General features: G+C 44.6%; 1 protein-coding gene across 3 annotated transcripts in view; it reads left to right on the top strand.

Moving 5' to 3' along the window:
* Window positions 1–22,273, top strand: part of LOC137436924 (autophagy-related protein 2 homolog B) — a 174,123-nt gene that overhangs the window by 78,141 nt on the left and 73,709 nt on the right. For all 3 annotated transcript variants that reach the window (XM_068131157.2, XM_078787075.1, XM_078787074.1), the window contains 2 exons: window positions 4,021–4,209; window positions 7,074–7,341. In XM_068131157.2, the coding sequence (XP_067987258.2) occupies window positions 4,021–4,209; window positions 7,074–7,341 (457 nt within the window). The remainder of the gene's footprint in view (window positions 1–4,020; window positions 4,210–7,073; window positions 7,342–22,273) is intronic.

Consider the following 22,273-nt stretch of genomic DNA (forward strand, 5'->3'; position numbering starts at 1 on the left):
AACTTCTTCCTCTGTTTTGAAGTTCAGTCCCCCTACAAATAACTTGGCACTTTTGTCGCCATCCCGAGCTGGTGTGGTGTTATTTTCCCTGCTGGGCTCTTTACCAACCCTCAGGTTACCATAAACTTGACCCCCGGCCAAATCATTCCCGATAACCACAGATACACCCTCTACAGGAAGCGTGGCTTGTAAACCGACGGTGACCGGTCCTGACACCAAATCGGACTCCAAATGGATGACATGAAGGGGAGCACTAACACCGCCCCCGATCCCCTGTAAACGAACACTATCCCCCGTTGCCGTCTCCTCGGACCATGGCAAAATGCCTTCAAGCATTAAAGATTGATGTGCCCCTGTGTCCCTCAATATCCTAACCGGTTTCCGGTTAGTCGAGGCTCCATCCTGTGACACAAACCCCTCTGAAATAAATGGTTGGTAACCCTTTTGATGGCGATTTCTCACAATGGCCATTGCGTTTGGAGTCGTAGTAGTCGGACTCCGCTCTGGGTCTTCGCTTTTCATGCGGTAACAACTGGACATCAAGTGTCCAGGTTTCTTGCAAAAAGCGCAAGTAGGCCCGGAGGAAAAACTCGTGGTCTGCCTCGGGCCCCCCGAACTATAAGTTTGTCTTGGGCCCGCATCCCTCTGATTTCGAACAGGTGGGGTATCATAGCTGTCCCCATAATCATCTCGAGGCCGCCGCCATGTATGGTCGTTCTCCGCACCTGATGTTCCCCACCTCCCCTGCGGAGATCTAGGCGAGGAGTTAGGTTCGTGGACCCCTATTCGGTGGGTTAAGGCATAATCATCTGCCATGGTGGCTGCGTCCCACAACTTTGGTACTTTCTTTTCCTGCAGGTACACTTTGATGTCCTCGTGGACACACTGCTGGAATTCCTCCACCAGGATCAAGTCACGCAATGTTTCAAAGTCTTTCCCGACTCCTTTTGACTCACACCACCGATCAAACATGTTTTCTTTCACTCTGGCAAACTCCACATGGGTCTCACTCTCCCTCTTCCTGGCATTCCTGAATTTTTGCCTGTAAGCTTCCGGAACCAACTCATAGGCTTTGAGGATGTGCTTCTTCAGTACCTCATAATCTGCACATTGGTCCATTGGTAGCGCCGAATAAATTTCCTGAGCTTTCCCCACCAGCACACTTTGCACGAGTATGGTCCAGGCCTCCTCCGGCCAGTTTAATTGTCGAGCCACTTTCTCAAAGTGTGGAAAAAATTTCGCGACTTCCTTTTCACTGAACGGTGGAACCAGCCTCACATGTCTGCCCACATCCCAGGTTTTCTGGTTAGGTGTCGACCCCGTCAGCAAGGGTGGTGCCTCTCCCCGTTCTCTCATTAACTCCAGCTCCTTGAATTTGATTTCTTGCTGAAGCTCCATGTCACGTTCCTTTAATTCCCTTTCCGCTTTTCTCTCCTCTGCTTCGAGGTCCCTTGCAGCTCTCCTCTCCTCTGCTTTTCTCCCTTCTAACCTTTCCTGGAGTTCTCGTTCCACTCTCCTTTCCTCTGCTTGTTTCTCTTCTCTCCTCGCTTCTGCTTTCCTTTCTTCTTCTGATCTTTCCTTTTCTGCTTTCCTTTCTTCTTCTGCTCTTTCCTTTTCTGCTTTCCTTTCTTCTTCTGCTAACCTTTCCTGGAGTTCTCGTTCCACTCTCCTTTCCTCTGCTTGTTTCTCTTCTCTCCTCTCTTCTGCTTTCCTTTCTTCTTCTTTTAACCTTTCCTGGAGTTCTCGTTCCACTCTCCTTTCCTCTGCTTGTTTCTCTTCTCTCCTCTCTTCTGCTTTCCTTTCTTCTTCTGCTCTTTCCTTTTCTGCTTTCCTTTCTTCTTCTTTGATCCGTTCCTGGCTCCGTAATTGCAACTCCAGTTTCCGGAGCTCAACGTCTTCTGGTTCTTCGGGTAGCCACTCCCAGGCTAACTCGTCCCATGCTCCTAATCCCACCATAGATTGTATCACCGTGGCCTGCAACTCTGCCTTCCTCAAATTAGTTCGGACCTCCACGTTAAAATGTTTGGCCAATTTCAAGAGGTCCGACTTTAGTAACGCTCGGAACTGTGCCTCACTCGGTGTTACCGCAAAGTTCTGTGCCACAAACGCCATGGTGACTATCGTTAACACCTGTTAACCTTCACCCAAGACTTTACCCCAATTTCCCTAAAAATTTACCAATTAATACTTAATTAATAAATTTTAATTAATAAAAATATTATTTTATTATTTTATACAAATACACTTTTAGATCCCGGACGTAGACCCAATTGCGAATCGTAATTTGGACGAGCCCCCAATTCTGTTACGTGGTCCCCTCGGTGAATACCTGGTCTCGGTGACCCCCGGACCGTGAGGAGGAACTTCGCCAGAAAGTTGTATTATATATGCGCTTTCGCCACGCAATCCATATGAATTCCACCCAAGAGACAACTGATGTTCAAGGATATATTTCAATGGTAATGATACCATACAATTTCAATGATACAACCACGGAGATTTTCCCCGAGCAATCAACAATAAACAACCATCAACAATTCCCAATCCCCAATCAATTCCCTATGATTAAGATGGCCATCTTATATATGTGTGTCCCCGTGGGTACTCACGACCCCCTTTTGGTCTCGGTCCCGCACAATGTCTCTGGGCCCCTCCTGACCAAGATGATGGTCGGCGTCGCCGCACTCGGGCGGTTGAACGAACCCCGGGTGGACGTGTTTCCACCGGGCAGGTATCGTACCAGGCACCCCGGCTGCAGCCCCTCGTGGCCACGCGAAGCGGGTACGGGAAAGCAAGCCAAAAGCCCCACGCCGCTTGCAAGGCGTGTTAGGCCCCAACGGGCGACCCGTACGCGTCTTTTTAGACGGTGTCGCGAACGGTGCCAAACGCTGGGTCGGTGCACGGCCACACGACAGTTTGACGTCCACCGGGCAGGTATCCGTCCCGGTAACTCCTCTCGCCAGACGGGCTCGGGAACGCCGCTTTTCCACACGGCTCAATCAATCCCACCTTTCGTCGGAGCGGGGCGAGGAAGAAGAATACTCGTCCTTTTTCTTCCTCGTGTCTTTTTCTTCTCCCGTTTCCGGTCACTTCCGTTTCCGGACACTTTTCAGAAGGGCTCCTGACCCTCCAACCACAACAACCCTTAATCTACTAAACATGGATAAGCAAAGACCTGAATGGTAATTCACATACATTCACATAAATATGTAACAAATGCAACTGTTGGGTGTTGTAGCTCTTCCAATACTCCTTCAGGGTTACACCATCCTCACTTTCTGTTGTCATAAGTGCTTGGGCACAAGTCCTTCATTGATAGTACAGCTTGAAGGAGTTGATCACCCCCTGATCCAAGGGTTGCTTAAAAAAAACATTGCAGAGGTTTTTTAAATAAACATTTAAAAAAACATTTTAATGGGACTTTGTTCATCAGTACGGGTGTTCGTATGTCAAGAGATCATAAGTCGGGGTTTCCTGCACAAAGTTTCCTGAAATTTTCATGTGACCTTTTCTTGAGATCAATCATAACAGTAGGCTCATGTCCACCGTGGCAGATGCATATCCATCAATGCATTCGTGTCAAATTTTATTTTATAGCTCTCATTAAAAAAAAAAACGATTACGGTATAATTCATTGCAATGGCCTTTAATTATAATGAATTAATTTTGCTTTGTATATTGGTATAATATGCAGCATCTTGTCTTACCTGTTTGTGCTGTTGCTGTTATCAATTTCAAACCAATTGTGAACAAACCTCATAGTGTTATACATGTTACTGTTGGTGTAAATTATTCAGTTGACGAATGATCATGTAATTCAATATGCTGTCTTCATTGACTTTTTGTTCACTTATTATCGCGTGCAAAAAAGTAACATTATTTTTCAAGGCTCATGTGTTTACAATGATCTTACAATGCATATGAAGTTATTATTTTTAATGTGCAAGTCATTTGCATTTGAGAAATATGTTCTCCACATTCGTATCTGTGCTGTACTACACACACAATGTGCTTCTACAGAGCAACCTGAGTAGATCTGTAGCACCCTGGCCACGTGAAGAAATCTCTGTGGAACTGGGCAGAGCGTGCTGCGAGGTGGACGTGAGCCTCTTGGATCGCCTTAGCTCAATACTCCGACCACAGGGATTGCAGGCTGGCGAACCCATGACCTCACACATGTACATGTCATGTAATCCCTACAGTAGCTTGGTGAGTTTTTTTTCTCCTACATTTTGCAATGCTTCTGCATTGTCAGGTTTGCCATAATGGTCTATTTACTTATTATGTGGAAAAGATGGTGGAGGTTTGCGAATTGCAAAAAAGTGTGGTACAAAAAAATAATTAAGGCTGTAGCAATTGGTTAGGAGATTGTTGAAAAGAGGAAGGGGTTGGGATAAAATCTTTAAATAAAATGTGTCCATGAATGCTCCCTCTACTCTCTGTCCTATGACCCTCCCTATCAACTCGAGGATGCATGTGTTTATTATTCCAGTAATCCCTCCTGGATAAAGTTCCAAAATCAAGGCTGACTCCACACTTCAACTCTTTTATTCCTTGCTTCTTCTGTCTATGGGAACCCCCTTTCCAGATGCTGTTCTGTCTCACTCTCCCTTCAAGGCTTCAAGCAAGCAGTGCACTGCCATCTTCTGTCACCCCCAATTTCGCCCCCATTATCTTTGGTACTCCATTAACCATTAACCATTAACTCTCTAGCTCCATTAACCATTCCTAACCCAACCATCTTACTTGGTTGTTTGTGTTTGCTCCCCTTGTCGCTTATATCTTCTATACAGTGCGTATCAAAAAAAAGGTAATCCGAATTCAAGGGGTTAATATGCAAAGGTTATTTAGTTTGACAATTTACATGTGGTTTAGCAATTATGAGGAGATCCTCAGCTTTCCATTGATGCCTTTCATGCATCATTGCTGTCACACATGACCGAGTACATGTTCATTGAAAATGACAAGTTCAAATCGCATTTTTACAAGTTTGGCTAATCGGTGCAAGACAGTTTTAAATGGACGCATTACTTGTCGACTGCCAAGTTGATTATGCAAAATTGTTAAGCTGGTCTGGTAATCGTCGGTTGCGTCATCCTTTGTTTAAGATGGGTATTTAAGATGGGCCTACAGTGTATGGGTTTAGAGACAGTCTGAGTCATTGAAAAGATGGTTCAACTTACGACTGAACAGCGGACCTTCATGGTTACAACCTTTCACCAAACTGGAAGTTTGCAGCGAACGCGTGATGCGTTCAGGGAACGTTTCCCAGAACGGGAGCCTCCAGGTGCCAAAACCATCTGGGCGAATGTTAGAAAATACCAAGAGCATGGCACTAGCCTCAACCGCAGCAAGGAGAATTCTGGTACAAGGTGCACTGGGCGATCGGAAATGAACATTGTAGCAGTAAGGCAGCAGGTTTTGGAGCATCCTAGGGATACCAGCGCAAGATGAAATGGGACGGGATTGCCTTCGGCAACATTCAACCGAATCACAAGACTGGACCTCCACCAACATCCATATCGGATTCACATCCGGCATCAACTTACGCCAGGGGATTTTGCCTGGGTCTCAGTGAGCATGAGTGACGTTGCTACCTCGAAGCGCTTGGGCCTCGACAGGTACTTGTTTTGGCGGAAGTGGTGCTCCAGTGCGAGCAGCTGCTGTGATGTAAATGCGGTGCGTGGCCTTCGATATTTTCCTAGCAGCCCAGTGTGGGCCGGTGACGGGTAGTCGTGCAGGGAGCCGTGGAGCAGAGAGCCAGGTGCGCCACGCAACCACGACGGCTCTACGGAGTAGGCTCCAAGAGGTCCACCTTTTAGGCGATCGGAGGGTCGGGAAAAGGCCACGTACGGCAAGGGCTGGAAATGCGCGGGAAGCGCCAACTCTAATACAAAAAATTGTCGGGACGGGCCCCGGGAAGGTTTTAGGCTAGGTGGCGAGACCGGTCGAGGCCCACCTCGGCCGGGCTGGGCCCATTTCGCAATTGAAAGCTGAGCTGAATTATAGTAGTCAATCTTGTACGGCCGCGAGTAAAAGCTGAATTATGGTAGTAGATTCATTCAAAAAGAACCAAAAATGTCGGGACGGGCCCCGGGAAGGTTATAGGCTAGGTGGCGAGGCCGGTTGAGGCCGCTTCGGCCGGGCTGGGCCCATTTCGCAATTAAAAGCTGAGCTGAATTATAGTAGTCAATCTTCTACGGCCTCGAGTAAAAGCTGAATTATAGTAGTAAATTCATTCAAAAAGAACCCGGCAATGCCGGGTGCTTTCAGCTAGTCTTATTATATTTGTTCATTCCTGGTGTTGGCTTAGCGGTTAGGGTGCCGGCTTGGGATCCTATGATCCCGGGTTCGAATCCCGGTCGATCGCTGATTAACGCCAGGCGGGTTGACTCAGCCTGTCATCCTTCCGAGGTCCGCAAATTGAGTACCAGCTTGCTGGGATGAATGATCCCTGTGTGTACCCTGATTTAGAATAGGTACACCGTATCCCTGCGCATCGTAAGAGGCGACAAAGGGTTGGCGTCAGGAAGGGCATCCGGCCATAAAAATATTGCCTCAAACAGGAACCATGATTGTCATGGGACCCGCAAGGCTAACCCCCGCTCTCGCGGGGAAAAATGGCCTTAAAACGATCATTCATTCATTCATTCAATGCTATGATGTTTGTCCTACTGTCAGATATACCTTGCTTTTCCACGAGCCTTGCTCCTTTATAGAAAAAAAAAAAATTGGAGCGGTTTGTTGTTCATAAATTCCCTCCCCCTTTTTATGGATGGAATACTACCATTGAAACAATGCCCCCACATTCACGGCTCTAACATCCGTGGCATTTTCGAGGCACATATCCTCCGCGAATGTTGGGGCCCGACTAACTTTATTCAATGGTGGACCCTTGTCTAACGTCTGAGACTTTCACTTGCATGACCTCCTCCCCACCCCTCATTTCCCCTCATGTGATTGAGTTTCTGTGGATTGAAATGAATGCTATTTTTCTTCTATGATGTGCTATAATGATACATTTTTTGTAATTTTATGTTTATCTTTGGTATTCCTGCTGCCTGCTTCCTCAGTCTCGAGCTTTTTGCCAGGCCCTGGATGAGTCTCCTTGCCCCAGAGAGCGTCAAGTTGGCCTGACCTTGCAGGCACCACAGTTGCGTCTTCGTTTGCGCTTCCCTATTCCTGACTTGCGGGCAGACCCTGAGAGGGGACCATGGTTCCACAAGTCCTTGCGCCCTGAGAGCCTTATACTTCGAATGACTAAAGTTGAACTGAAGTGTGAGCTCGGCACAGGAACCAATGAGTCACAAAACCTGGATATTTCCTTCAAAGATCTTCATGGTGGGTGGTGGTGAGACATGGTATGTGGTAGTATCTGTAAATTGTATTCATGCAAACCACTTGACATGTTGTCATCGTGACCGATCAACTTTTGGTTTTGCCCCTCTCGGCGTTTTGACGAAGTTGCCAGAGGCATTATGTTTTCGGGTTGACATTTATGACTGTCCATCCATCCGTCCATGATAGGTTTTCTTTGCTGCGATAACTTAAGAACGGCTGAAGGGATCCAAGTCAAACTTAGTACAAGTATCTATGATAATGCATAGATGAACTGGTGAGATTATGGGGTCAAGAGGTCAGAGTTCAGCGGTCCCGTTGGGTGAAAATTCTGTTACTGTGCTAACTTCCGAACCATTGATTTTGACCAAACTTGGTATTTTTTTCAATTTTTCAAAAAAGCATTTATTTATATATTTGCCAATATAAATACAGTAGAACAAAAATATACCAATACTTCCAGAACTTGGTGAACTCACAAGGATACAATCAAAAATAACATATGGAGAAGCAAATATGGAGGCATATTCAGAAATCAAGGCTTGTATTGATATGCCTATGGACCAACAATATAAATGACAAACGATAGGTTAAAAATACCGCATAGTAAATAATTAAGGGGGAAAATGGTCAATAATACTGTGAATAACAACAACAAACAGATAAAAATAATGAATTTACAAGAAGGTGAAGGCTTGCAAGAATGAATAACAAATCAATGAGTGACAAAGAAAGTATTTCAATAATGCAAGATCAAATTTCGTTTATAAGCCAACTTGAACTGACCCACAGTTGACTGTGGCTTCACTGCTCCATCAATACCATTCCAAAGACGAGGCCCATAGTAGCGTAGTATATTAATAGAGTATGATGTGCGAGTAAAAGGTAAAAACAAGTTGTCTTGCAGTCTAGTGAAATGAGTGTGGATATCTTGGACTGCTGTAAACTAAGATGAAAATATTTGTGGAAGAAGCTTGTTAATATATAACAACAACAGGCATTTTAAGGCCATTTTCCCTGCTGGAGCAGGGGTTAGCCTTGTGGGCCCCATGAAAATCTTCTCCATTTTGCCCTGTATGCTTGTACATAAATATCCCCATACATTATGTAATTTATTGATGTGAAAAAGTGTCGATGTATCAAGTTTAGTGAAAAGAGGTGCAGTATGGCCACATGGATAAGAGAAGGTACAGATCTTTACAGCATGCTTTTGCATAATTGAGTGAGTGTAGTTTATTATTACTAGAGTGAGCCCAGACATTTACAATAGTTCAAACAAGAAGAAAAAAACATAAAATGTCATAGCCCCCACAATGGCTTCAGTAATTTTGCTGTAGGGAGTTAAAGGCTGTCAGTCGGTCATCTTTGGTCGGATGGCAAAACAAAATCTTCTGCATATGTACCCTCATGTATTGTCTTTGTGCCAAGTTTGAACAAAATCGGACCATGCATGTCCGAGAAATTGTTGGTGACACACTGAAGTAACAATATGGCCACCAGTTGACCATCTTGGATCTGATCTCAAAAGAAAATGACCTGCATATATAAGTCATAATTATTTATCTATGTGCCGAGTTTGAACAACACCGGCAAATGCATGTCTGAGAAATGGTTGAGGACGTGTTCAACATCGGGTTTTTACAACTAAAATGGCCGCTAGTCGTCCATCTTTGATCAAAGTGACGATCAACAACAACAGCAACAGGCATTTTAAGGCCATTTTCCCTGCTAGAGCGGGGTCAGCCTTGCGGGCCCCATGACAATCTTCTCCATTTTGCCCTATTTTCTGCATCTCCCCTTGTTAACCCCCTTGCCCACATTTCTTCTTCCACCACCTTTAGCCAAGTCTTTCTTGGTTTTCCCTGTCCTCTACTTCCTTCTACATTCATTTCCATCACTCTTCTCAACAAGTCACTTTCATCCTTCCTCAACACATGACCAAACCATCTCAACCTGTTCCTCTTCACAGCATCAATCACAGGCTCTATTCCCATCATCTTTCGCAATTCATCATTTGTCTTACTCTCTCTCAACGACACTCCGCACATCCACCGAACCATTCGCATTTCCACCCTTTCCAACCTTCGTTGCTGCTCTACCTTCATTACCCATGTCTCACTCCCATAAATCATAACACTTCTCGCACATGCAGCATACACCTTTCCCTTCAGCTTCAACGACACTCCCCTCCTCATCAGCACGCCACTCAGTTCCCGAAACTTCTTCCATGCACATCTCACTCCAGCAACCATTGCCGAGTCTGATCCAGCTTCTCCATTCAGCATGTCTCCGAGCTTGCAAAATGTTTTCACATGAAAGCCCGCTTCGAGTTTGCAAAAAAGCACCTAAAGGACTCTCAGACTGTGAGAAACAAGATTCTGTGGGCTTTCATGTGTCTTTCACTGAGGAGAGGCTTCCGTCTGGCCACTCTGCCATAAAGCCCAGATCGGTGGAGTGTTGCAGTGATGGTTGTCCTTCTGGAAGTTTCTCCCATCTCCACACAGGATCTCTGGAGCTCAGCCAGAGTGACCATCGGGTTCTTGGTCACCTCTATTACCAAGGCCCTTCTCCCCCGATTGCTCTCGGAAGCGTCCCGGTTGAGTAGGAAGCGTCCTCGAAATCTAGGAAGAGTCCTGGTTGTTCCAAACTTCTTCCATTTAAGAATTATGGAGGCCACTGTGCTCTTGGGAACCTTCAATGCAGCAGAATTTTTTTTGTAGGCTTCCCCAGATCTGTGCCTCGACACAATCCTGTCTGAGCTCTGCAGGCAGTTCCTTCGACCTCATAGCTTGGTTTTTGCTCTGATATGCATTGTCAGCTGTGCGACCTTATATAGACAGGTGTGTGCCTTTCCAAATCATGTCCAATCAATTGAATTTACCACAGGTGGACTCCAATAAAGGTGTAGAAACATCTCAAAGATGATCAAGAGAAATGGGAGGTTCCTGAGCTAAATTTCAAGTGTCATAGCAAACGGTCCGAATATTTATGTAAATGTGATATTTCAGTTTTTTATTTTAAATAAATTTGCAAAACTTTCTGACATCCTGTTTTCTCTTTGTCATTATGCGGTATTGAGTGTAGATTGATGAGGGAAAAAAATGAATATAAACTATTTCAGCATGAAGCTGCAACATAAAATGTGATAAAAGTGAAGGGGTCTGAATGCACTGCATTATATATATATAAATATATAAATGATGAATTGCGAAAAATGTTCCAAATTTATTATTTTTTTGGGGGGGAATTTTTTTTTTTCTACTTACGTTTTCAACTTCAATTGTTTATAAAATGTATATCACGTCTATTACAAATACATTCATGCATTATTATTGTTTGAATTATGATTGGTGTAAACCATGACAAAACAGCAACTCAAGTACATTCATTTATCAATATATCTACATATCTGGACAGTGTCGGTTGTCACTGAACTACTCCCTTAAACTTTTGTTTCCGTGGTTGTGAAGTGTTTTTAATAACGTGGTGGTGGTTTTGAATCACGTGGTGGTGAGGTATTTTTAATTATGTGGTGGTGAGGTGTTTTGAATTACTTGGTGGTGAGGTGTTTTGAATTATGTGATGGTGAGGCGTTTTGAATTACTTGGTGGTGAGGTGTTTTTAATTGTGGTGGTGAGATGTTTTGAATTAGTTGGTGATTAGGTGTTTTGAATTACGTGGTGGTGAGGTGTTTTAAATTACGTGGTGGTGAGGTGTTTTAAATTTGGTGGGGGTGAGGTGTTTTAAATTACGTGGGGGTGAGGTGTTTTAAATTACTTGGTGGTGGGGTGTTTTAAATTAGGTGGGGGTGAGGTATTTTCAATTACATGGGGGTGAGGTGTTTTAAATTACTCAGTTGTGAGGTGTTTTAAATTATGTGGTTGTGAGGTGTTTTAAATTATGTGGTGGTGAGTTGTTTTAAATTACGTGGGGGTGAGGTATTTTCAATTACATGTGGGTGAGGTGTTTTGAATTACGTGGTGGTGAGGTGTTTTGAATTACTTGGTGGTGAGGTGTTTTGAATGACGTGGTGGTGAGGTGTAATCGTCCCAAACTTCCAGTCTGTACCTACCCCTCCCGTATGTATGTGCTGAGGGGTTCTTTTTTGAATAATATATAAGTTTTCAACCTAAATCTTCAACCTAAATTGCTTATAAAAATGTAATATCACAAACACGACAAATACATTCATGCAAAATAATTGTTTGTATTATGATTGGTGTAAATCATGACAACACAGCAACTCAGGTACAGTCATTATACTCAGCTAAAATAAGCCCGTTCCTCGGTTACGACGCGCTCGCCTCACTAAGCTAGTATGTATATATATATATATATATATATATATATATATATATATATATATATATATATATATATATATATATATATATATATATATATATATATATATACAGTGAAACCTTGACTTACGAGTTTAATTCGTTCTGTGACCGAGCTCGTAACTCAATTTGCTCGTTTCTCAAATTAAATTTCCCCATTAAAATGAATTGAAATGCTATTAATCTGTTCCAGCCCGCCAAAAACCACACCAATTTTTTTTTTAATATACAGTATATATAAAAATATCTCGCACTTTATATTTCACCTGTATGCAGCATACAAGTTGGCAGGATGGCCTGGACTGGAGGTACGCACACTTGACTCTAAACTGTCCAGCCTGGGTTTGAATCCCGACCCAGCTATAACCTGTCATGTCGGTGTTTCACAGGCAGGGTGATTCATCAATGTGTGTACCGCTAAACTGGGCGCCCCGTTTGCGTCCCATTAGTTGTTGGATGTTAAGGATCTCACCGTGTCTTCCACAAAGAGAAGGCGAGCTATCGCCGGCACTCTGAACAAGTTGTGGCCTGGCATGCTCTTCTCCTCTGCCGTTATATACGTCCTCCTCGGCATCTTTTTCCAGAAGAGCCCTGTCTCGTCACAGTTGAAGATTTGCTGGGGGATGGATCGTTCGGCTTCTATCAGTTCGGCAAAAGTTATAATAAAATCTTCAGCTGCCTTCACATCCGAGCTTGCTGCCTCACCATGCCTGACGACGGAGTGAATGCCGGTCCTCTTCTTAAAATTATCAAACCATCCCCGACTGGCTTTGAATGACTCTTCCGATGCCTCGTCCGTTGATGTTCCCGCCGTCTGCTGCACCAAATCCCCGTAAATGTCTCGTGCCTTCTCACACATGATGCTCTCGGTCACGGTATCTCCTGCGAGCTGCTTCTCCGTCAACCACACAAACAACAACTTCTCCATCTTTTCATGGACAGAGGTCCGGAGCTTTGAAATAATCGTAACGCCCTTGGCTGGCGTTATAGCCTTTATCGACTCCTTCTGCTTCAAAATCGTACATATCGTAGAAGTACTACGATCGTACTGCCTCGCCAAGTCGACAACACGCACACCTCGCTCATGTTTTTCGACGATTGCGTGTTTTATATCCAAGCACATCATCCTCTTCTTCTTCTCAGTACTGCCCTTGGCACTCAATTTCTTAGGACCCATGGTTAAAACTAAGAAATTTTCCAAAATAACCAAAATGCGAAAACAAAGCAGCAGCGATATACGGCAGAGATGCTTGCACGGCAAGATAACCACGTGACCGGAACCCACCTGGTGGCGGGTGGCGTAAGCTCGTAACTCAGATCTCGGCTCGCATCTCAAAGCAAAAAACCGCCCGAGCGACGGCTCGTATCTCGGAAAACTCGTAAGTTGGTGCACTCGTAAGTCAAGGTTTCACTGTGTGTATATATACTCGTAAGTCAAGGTCTGTGCGCAGACATATATATATATATATATACAGACTTGGCATTTAATATGGAATTTTTTTTTTTTTCTTGACTTGGGTTTACTTTCTTAACTCAGTATATCAATCTGGTGAGTTTCTTTTACACTTTGGTGATTTATTTGTTAAAAGAACCATGTCACTGATTGTCTGTCGCAGCAAGAAGTCAACAACAGGATTATATCACAGGTGGCGTGGCAAAATGTACGGACAGGTGCATTTGATGATTGGCTTCACAGTCGGGTATACAAGGGTTGTTGCGTTCTGTATTCGTGGAAAACAACTGCTGCACGTCTCCAAAAGTTATTGCCGCTTCCTCTGGAGATAGTCCATCAACTCGACAATGCTGTTTGTCATGGAGTGGTGGCTTTACGAAATTATGGCATGAAACAGCGTGTTATTGCTCGGCAGTATGGCATCACTCAAGGTCAGGTGTCAAAGATCCTGAAACGAAATGCTCAGAGGGGTGTCCCTACTCCAATACCGAGGCCAGGACGTCCCCGCAGAACCACAAGGAGGGATGATCGCCAGCTGCACCGGTTAGTCCGCAATGGCCGTACCAAGTCAGCTAATCGGCTTCGGGCTGAGTGGCAGCAACTGACAAATGTGCCTGTATCCAGAAGGCCAGTCAACCAATGACTGGTTCAAGCAGGCTATCGTGCCAGGCGTCCCCTGAGAAAGCCACGCCTGACCAGACAACAGCGCCGATTGCAGTTGGCCAGAGAGCACCGTCAATGGCAGCCAGGACACTGGAATCACGTGATCTTCAGTGACGAGTCTAGATTTCTGGTCTATTGTCAAGATGGCCACGTCCGAGTGCGCAGACAAGTGCATGAAGCCTGCAACAAAGATTGTATAGTGCCAAGAGTCCAAGCTGGCGGTGGTGGGGTGACAGTTTGGGCTGCTTTTCATGCAGGGGGCAAAACTGACCTGGTTGTTCTGAATGGAAACCTGAACCAGTTCAAGTACAGGGCCATTCTGGAAGAAACATTGCTTCCATTTGCTCATGCAGACTTTCGAGGAAACTTTGTCTTCCAAGATGACAATGCACGGCCTCATCATGCTCGCATGATCCAACACTTTCTTGCTGACCATGGTGTAGAGCATATGGAGTGGCCTGCCATGTCCCCGGATATGAATCCGATAGAGAACTTGTGGGCAGAATTAACGCGTCAAATCAACCACTTGGACCAGCAGCCGACCTCTGTGCGTGAATTGCAGCAGGCTATTGTCACTGCATGGCAAGCGATTCCTGTCCAAACCTTGGCAAATCTCGTGAACAGCATGCCTCAACATGTACGTGCTCTCCTGAATGCTTGTGGGGGTTACACGAAGTACTGAACTGTAATTTTACTGTCCGTAATCCCACTCGTAATTTAACTTTTGTTTTTGTTTAAAAAAAAAATTGGCTGATGTGCAAAATAAAGAGATACTTCTGGAAAACGTACAAAAGTTTAACACATTACTGTCCATGAATTGAGTTCGATATCAGTTTACATCACTTTCAAGGATCAATTTATTTGTTTCGAAATGTCAAATGTGGTTTTTGTTTCTTTTAAAGGTCAGATTAACAAAATCTAGAATAATTTCAACATAATTCCAATGAACTTTTGGTTCTAAGACATCTTGAAAAGTAAGTTCACCCCCACAAAAAAAATATTCCATATTAAATGCCAAGTCTATATATATATTGTTGCGGACGCGGTTAAAGATGTTATTTACCGAGCGGTTGGTATTACCGCGACCGAACAGTTCCCCCGATTCTTCCCCAACTCACCCGATTCACCCAGACGTTGGCCAAATTGCGCTATGCCAAATCAATGATAGAAAGGACACGACGACTTGGAAAGAGGAAACGACGCAAGGGGTACAGTTCTCAAGACCTCCGGAGGAGGGTATAATTACAGTGGTGGAGAAAAGGGGTAGATTACAAGGCAGTGAGGTAAAGACACAGAAGAGATGGGCACTTAATTACCGTCTTATCTTATCCCAGACATACCACAGACAAACGGAACAAGGCAGACTTACACAGGGATTGATGGCAGGAAGGGACAGGTAGGTCGATAGCACAAGGTGCACCTTGGCTCGGGGACAGGATAAAGCACGGTCCAGAAGATGCGGGGAGGCCTCACAGCGCTTGGAGGGGACGTCTTTCTTGCTTCAAGCTCAGCGCGCATCTGACGTCACCTCCCCCTCACTGCGCATGCTCAGCGGGGAGTGACACGCCCTCGGCTGGTTGGTTCCGCCCCACTGGGGCCGGTCCGCCGCTTCCATTGGGTGCGGGGATTACCGGGCTCCGCCCTTGACAAATAGCTGACAGGGAGCCCCTATTTGGTAACCCCGTCGAGCACGTTTGATGGCGGCTCGTTGGGAAGGCCTGGTGCCCTCCCAACACCCCCTACCAACCAAGCCAGAGTGAGGACGCGCACTTCCTGCGCTCGTTGTTGTTGTTGTTGTTGTTGTTGTTGTTGTTGAACTGTGAGGAAGAGCTGCGGGGAGGTATTGGGAGGTCCTAAACTTCCTAACGGTGCCATACAATCACATTCTGGTGCAACGAAGGGTCAGAATTAATGGAAACGAGTCCTTAACTGACATAGACTAAGAATAACTAGCAAGATGTCCTATAGTTGTCTTACATGAGATGCGGTGAACCTGGGCATGACATTTAATGGGGGAAATAGGGGGAGGTCGGGTCTACAGAGTGTTGTTTACAGAAAATGGGACTAGGGAATGGGGGATTGGGGATAGTTGGGAAGTATTGAGGAAATAGGGGAATATTTACAAGCGGATATGGATGGATGCAAATCCCATATCCGCAACAATATATATGTATATATATAGATATGTATATATATATATATGTATATATATTATGTATATATATATATATATGTGTATATATATATATATATGTATATATATTATGTATATGTATGTATATATATATATATATATATATATATATATATATATATATATATATATATATATATATATATATATATATATATATATATATATATATATATAGATATATATATATATATATATATATATATATATATATATATATATATATATATATATAGATATATATATATATAACTGTGAGAAATAGTAGAAACTCCACAGTACGAGCAGGGCGTCTCATTTGCATTGAATAAATAATCGGGAGATTGAATAAGACGCGGACGTAGCTTCAGGGCTTCGATCTTTAATTCGACAAGCTTTCGACCAACAAAGGTCTTCTTTCTGAGTCTACAAAAACAGCAGGCATGTATATCAGTCAAGTGTGTATGGTGATGTGTGTGAGATGTGTGATGTGAGTAAAAAATTGCATACAGAAGGGAGAGCCACGCCAAAGTTCACTCACCGGCCCCAAGTTCAACGGAAGTGAAGCGCAGCTTACAGTTACGGTTTGCGTTACATTTCCGGTGCACGTGTATATACAAATATAGGGATACATACATACATAAACATACAAGCATATATTCATATGCCATTTATATTCATGCCCATTTTGCACTGGCCTTTTTAAAGCCAATATCAAGACATCACTTGCAGCTCATTAAAATCATCCCGTACCCCTTGGCTAATCACTGACAGTCAAAACGGCTGTTCAACAGCTGTGCTATGAAGTGACCATTGAAGGTTCAAGTGACCATCCGTGACCGTTTTTTCTGACAGTGAGGACACTATTGTCCACAAATAAGTTCACACATTTACTACACGCAGTGTTATTGTTGATATTTAAAGGTTTCAATGGTGGTAAGTTTCTTTTGCGTTTTCGGTCTTTTTGAAGTTGGTCAAAATGGTCAAATTTTTCGGTCAAAATGCCCATTTTGCACTGGCCTTTTTAAAGCCAATATCAAGACATCACGTGCAGCTCATTAAAATCATCCCGTACCCCTTGGCTAATCACTGACAGTCAAAACGGCTGTTCAACAGCTGTGCTATGAAGTGACCATTGAAGGTTCAAGTGACCATCCGTGACCGTTTTGTCTGACAGTGAGGACACTATTGTCCACAAATAAGTTCACACATTTACTACACGCAGTGTTATTGTTGATATTTAAAGGTTTCAAAGGTGGTAAGTTCTTTTGCGTTTCAGTATATATATATATATATATATATATATATATATATATATATATATATATATATATATATATATATATATATATATATATATATATATATATATATATATATATATATATATATATTGTTGTGGTTTTATAATAAAGGTTAAATTCTCCCCCTAGTTAGTTACACTGCAACATGTAGCCTCGTTTAAGCTCAGTTATTTCTTAGTAAATGTAAGCGTAGACCTTTCCTGTGTTAGTTTTGCGTTGAGTAGGATAATGAGTATTAGGTGTCCTTATGGCGCTTTGGGCTGGCATTGGCGCCGAAATACCACGAGGCAGGCCTGAACAAGTCGACCAAGGCCGAAGGAAGGCGGAGGAGGAGGAGCCATCGGTAAGCGCGAGCCACCAATCAGGGCTCGAGGGGAGTGACTTTCCACTGCGGCAAAAGGCGGGGTTTGGAACGTTCGAGTCGGGCTAGGGCGGGGCGATATAACCCTGTGCCCAGAGCCCCCCGCCTCAGTTCAGTTATGAGATGAGCGCAGGGCAAGTCAGATCGAGTTGAGTTACGAGAGGAGACGCGCTGAGTTGAGTTGAGTTGAGTTCAGAAGGAGATGCGCATAACCCCGTTGTATACGAACTTGCCCTGCTCCCCGCGCTCTGCACAGTATTAATCGCGCTGTAAAGACGACCCGCGCCAGGCCACAGACGCGCATTTTTCCTCCTGCCTGCCTTTGCCGATATACGCGCCGCGAGGATTTGCCCGCCAGCCTGTTTTCGCCGGGATACATGCTGTGACCGCCAGAGGGCCACGCCGGGTGAGCTGTTCCTGGAGCGACCGAAGCAGGCGCGTTCAGCGCGCGTACATTCTTCTTCCATTTCCCCGTGTGAGTGATCGGGCCCGTGTCTGGGAAATAGGTTAAGATTGATTAAGACTGCCCTGTGTCCCCTTTTCTTCTACCAAATCATTGTAAATAGTGTAAATAAATCTGTTCTTCCTTCTGATTCGACCGTTTCGTCTCTTCCATCATTGGCTTAGCATGATACGAATTAGATCACTCTGACCGGGTTCTATAGCAAGGTAACAGCACGAGTCACGTGGTACGCCATCCGCTCGGGGATACGCAATCACGCGTGTTTCGTGCGCGACTCGATCCCCGCTCGACTCGATCCTCGCTCGACTCGATCCTCGATCCCCGTGGGTACTCAAGGTACGTGCGAAATTGTCCCGAAACCCTTTTCCACGTCTGCCCGGAAGTGGCGACTCAGTCTCGCGGTTTTGAAGACCCAAGGAGAAAAAGGGGCTTAATCTCCCCTTTGTAGGAGAACGGGTTTCGAAGATCCGCAACAATATATATATATATATATATTTATATTTATATTGTCCCGAATCCCATTCGGGACAATCCCGAATATTTATATATATATATGTAGCCTGGTGTTGGGCTAGCGGCTAGGGTGCCAGCTTTGGATCCTAGGATCCTGGGTTCGAATCCCGGTCGATCGCTGAATTAACGCCAGGGGGGTTGACTCAGCCTGTCATCCTTCCGAGGTCGGCACATTGAGTACCAGCTTGCTGGTAATTCCCTGTTTGTCGTAAAAGGCGACAAAAAGGGTTGGCGGCAGGAAGGGCATCCGGCCGTAAAACATTGCTTCAAAAAGGGGACCAAAAAACAACAACAACCACGGTCCCCGAAAAAGGCCAAACCCCACTTGCGGGAAAAAATGTTTTTTTATATATCTATATATATATATATTTATTTATATATATATATATATATATATTTATATATATATTTTTTTAATTTATATGTATATATATATATTGTTACGGATCTTGGGGGTCAGCTCTCCCCTTATCAAGGGGGGGGGGGTTAATCCCCTTGTCTTTTTAGCTGGCCGTCCCGAGGCCTGGAAGCTATAACGTCCTTACTGGCACCGCGTTAGGTAGGGTTTGCTAGGCCTAGGGGTTCGCTGCTACCTAAGTACTAACGCCCGCCGGAAACGAGGGAATAACTCCCGCTCGAACCACAGATAAGATGGATAATGCCGAGCGGTTAGCAATCCGCGATTCGAGCTATTAACAAAGACTAAACCCGATTCTGAGCGGTTCCTAATCGTGCCACAGGTACTCAATTGAGAGAAAGGACGGATGCGATCGGATTAGGGAAAACCAAGAAAGAACAAGGTAATTTATTACAAATATACAGGAGGAAAGAGGAAACAAAAGGATGTACCGGAAGAAGAAGAAGAAGCAGGACACAGGGCAGTCTTATTACAGTCTTATTCTATACCCCAGACAAACAGACACACACACGGGGATTGTAGCTGGTAGGGTGGGAGGTCCAGGTGGATGGTCCAGGCGATGGGGTCCAGGCTCCGGTCCCGCGGGCGAAACCCGGCAGGCAGCTCTGCGCGTAGTTGGACGCGAGTGGACCTTACATATAGCGGGGGGAGGCTGGTGTCCTTCAGCGTACGTAATAACTGCACCAGCGTGCCAAACGCACCCTCTCCAAGGTTCTCTTAAAAGCGCCAGCGAGTGAGTCCTCCTTTGCAAATGTGCGTGCCTCCAACAGGTCCTCCCAAGTTCGTTTGCAATGAGCGCCGCTGAATATTCCCTTACAATGCGCGCTCTCCCACCAGTCCTGTGAAAGGGCTTTTCATTCGCGCTTATATTACGCGAGCCAAGATCACTCCGCGCGCTCCAAAACCACGCCCGCCAGCGATCTCACCTCAGCCCTGATTTGTTGGTGAGGGCTTACCGGCTACGCCTTTGACGGCTGGTTGACAGGCCACACCTTGTTCTTGGCGTTCCGCCCCCTTCTTCCTCGAGCCTGACCGCATGGTTAATGGCGTCGTTTGAGCGAGCTTCAGCAGCAAGGCAGCGAACGGTGCTAACAAAGGCACGTAATGGCGTCGCTTGGAGAGGGAGGTCGCAAAATGGACGAAAGGGCCTACTCCTTATTTGATTGATGCAATGCAGATTCAATTATTGGAAACACGGCCTTAACTAAAACACATAATAATGAAATAACTGAGTTCCTATGGTGGCCTACGTGTTGCTTGTGGACGAACTAGGGGTGGAACCTTTAACCTTTAATGTCATATTTACAAGTGATTATTTATTTACAAAAGTGTGGGTTCTAAAACTGCAACAATATATATATATGTATGTATATATAAAAAAATTTGTTTGTTTTTTAAAGGTTGCATCCAGAAAAGTAACTGGATATACTCTGCTAATTTATGTAATAAGCAAGAGCAAACCTGGTCTCAGGTGACATTTCATCCACTTCCCAGTGAGTTTCCTCTGACCAATAGACCCTGCATCTCGGCACGTGTCTGCTTCTATTTCCGAGTCGACCGTTCGTTTCTGTTCACGTGCCAGTGCACAATGTCAATGGAGGAGTGTTTTATTCTGCCAAACCTTTTTAAAAGCAAATAAATGTCAAATTGTATCGTTGTAACTGGATATACTCTGCTAATTTATGTAATAAGCATAATAATGTAATATAGCATGTAATAAGCATGTAATAAGAGTCTGCTCTCCTCTTTGTACGGGTGTCTCAAAATAGATGGAACCCATTGACATGATAATAATTTATTACTCAGACAAGAAACTCCAAAAAAGATTACATTTCCTGGAAGCTGATATGATAACAATAAAAAAACTGAAGATTTGAGGTCTCTAGCTCAAAGGATACATTTATTAGAGCACATGTTCCAAATGACCGCCTTTGCGCCTTAGACACACTTGAAGCCGACGAGCGAAGTTGTCAATCACCCTGACACACTCTTCCTTCCTGATGGCACGAATCTTCTGGGTGATGGCCATTGGCCACTTTCAGTTCAGAAATGGATTGAGGACGATTCTCATACACGTGGTCCTTCAAGAACCCCCAGAGATAAAAATCTGGGGGGTTCAGATCGGGTGAATGCGGAGACCACTCGGGTTCGCGGCGCCTGCTGATCAGGGAATCGGTGGTCCAGCCACTCCATCGTGATGTTGGCTGTATGTGGAGTTGCCCCATCTTGTTGGAACCATTGCACATCTCGATTCATGCCACAACGTCTCCCAAGTCCCCTCCAGAACTTGTTGAGCACCACAATGTAACGCTCCTTTGTGACAGTGACTGCCTCCTCTTCTGCGTCTTCAAACCAAAACGGTCCGATTATGCCATGTTTTGAGATGGCCACCCAGGCCGTGCATTTCACAGAGTGCAAGGGCCTCTGAAGCACCTCGTCTGGGGCTTGTGTGCCCCAGAACACATTGTTCTTGCTATTGACATGCCCACAGAGCAAGAAGTGTGCTTCGTCGCTGAACCAAACATCATCAAGAAAGTCAGGAACCTCTTCGATCTTGTCCTCGAACCACCGGCACATCACAACACGTTTTGCCATGTCAGCTGGTGTGAGTTTATGCTTGATCTGGATCTTGTATGGGTACAGCTGAAGAGCCTTGATCAAGATTCTTTGCACTGACGCATGTGAAAGACCCAGCTCTTGGCTACGTCTTCGGATGGACTTTTTTGGGCTCCTTCCGACAGAATGTCTCACCGCATTCACATTGTCAGGAGATCTTGCAGTCAGCTTCCTGCTAGAACTGGGGTGTTTCTGCCTTCTTGTTGAGGTTGTTTACTGATCCAGTGGCTTGAAATTTGTGTGCCCAACGATAAATTTGGTTTTTCTGGGGATAGTTGTTGAAGCTGAACTTCCTGCGAAATTTTGCTTGCACCGTTTTGAATGATTTCGTCCCCAAATAAGTAGTGACGCAAAATATTTTTTCTTCCTTTGTCCAAGGCATTTTGATTGATAATTATTAGTTGTTATGGTCTCCTCTCTTCAAATCTGAAAAAAAAGAACAAGAACATTAATATTGCCAGAATTATTAGCAGTGACATGGGTTCCATGTATTTTGAGACACCATGTAAGTAATACACTCAGTATTACTTACTCATGCCCTGGGGATGTGTGTGCGTGCGCACTGTTGTTTTTGTGTTTCCGAGGCACTAACGTGGCTGGTTTGGAAGTGGTGATGTGTGGGTTGCAT

The sequence above is a fragment of the Myxine glutinosa genome, chromosome 11 (assembly GCF_964187855.1).
Source record: "Myxine glutinosa chromosome 11, kmMyxGlut1.1, whole genome shotgun sequence".
Classification (NCBI taxonomy): Eukaryota; Metazoa; Chordata; class Myxini; order Myxiniformes; family Myxinidae; genus Myxine; species Myxine glutinosa.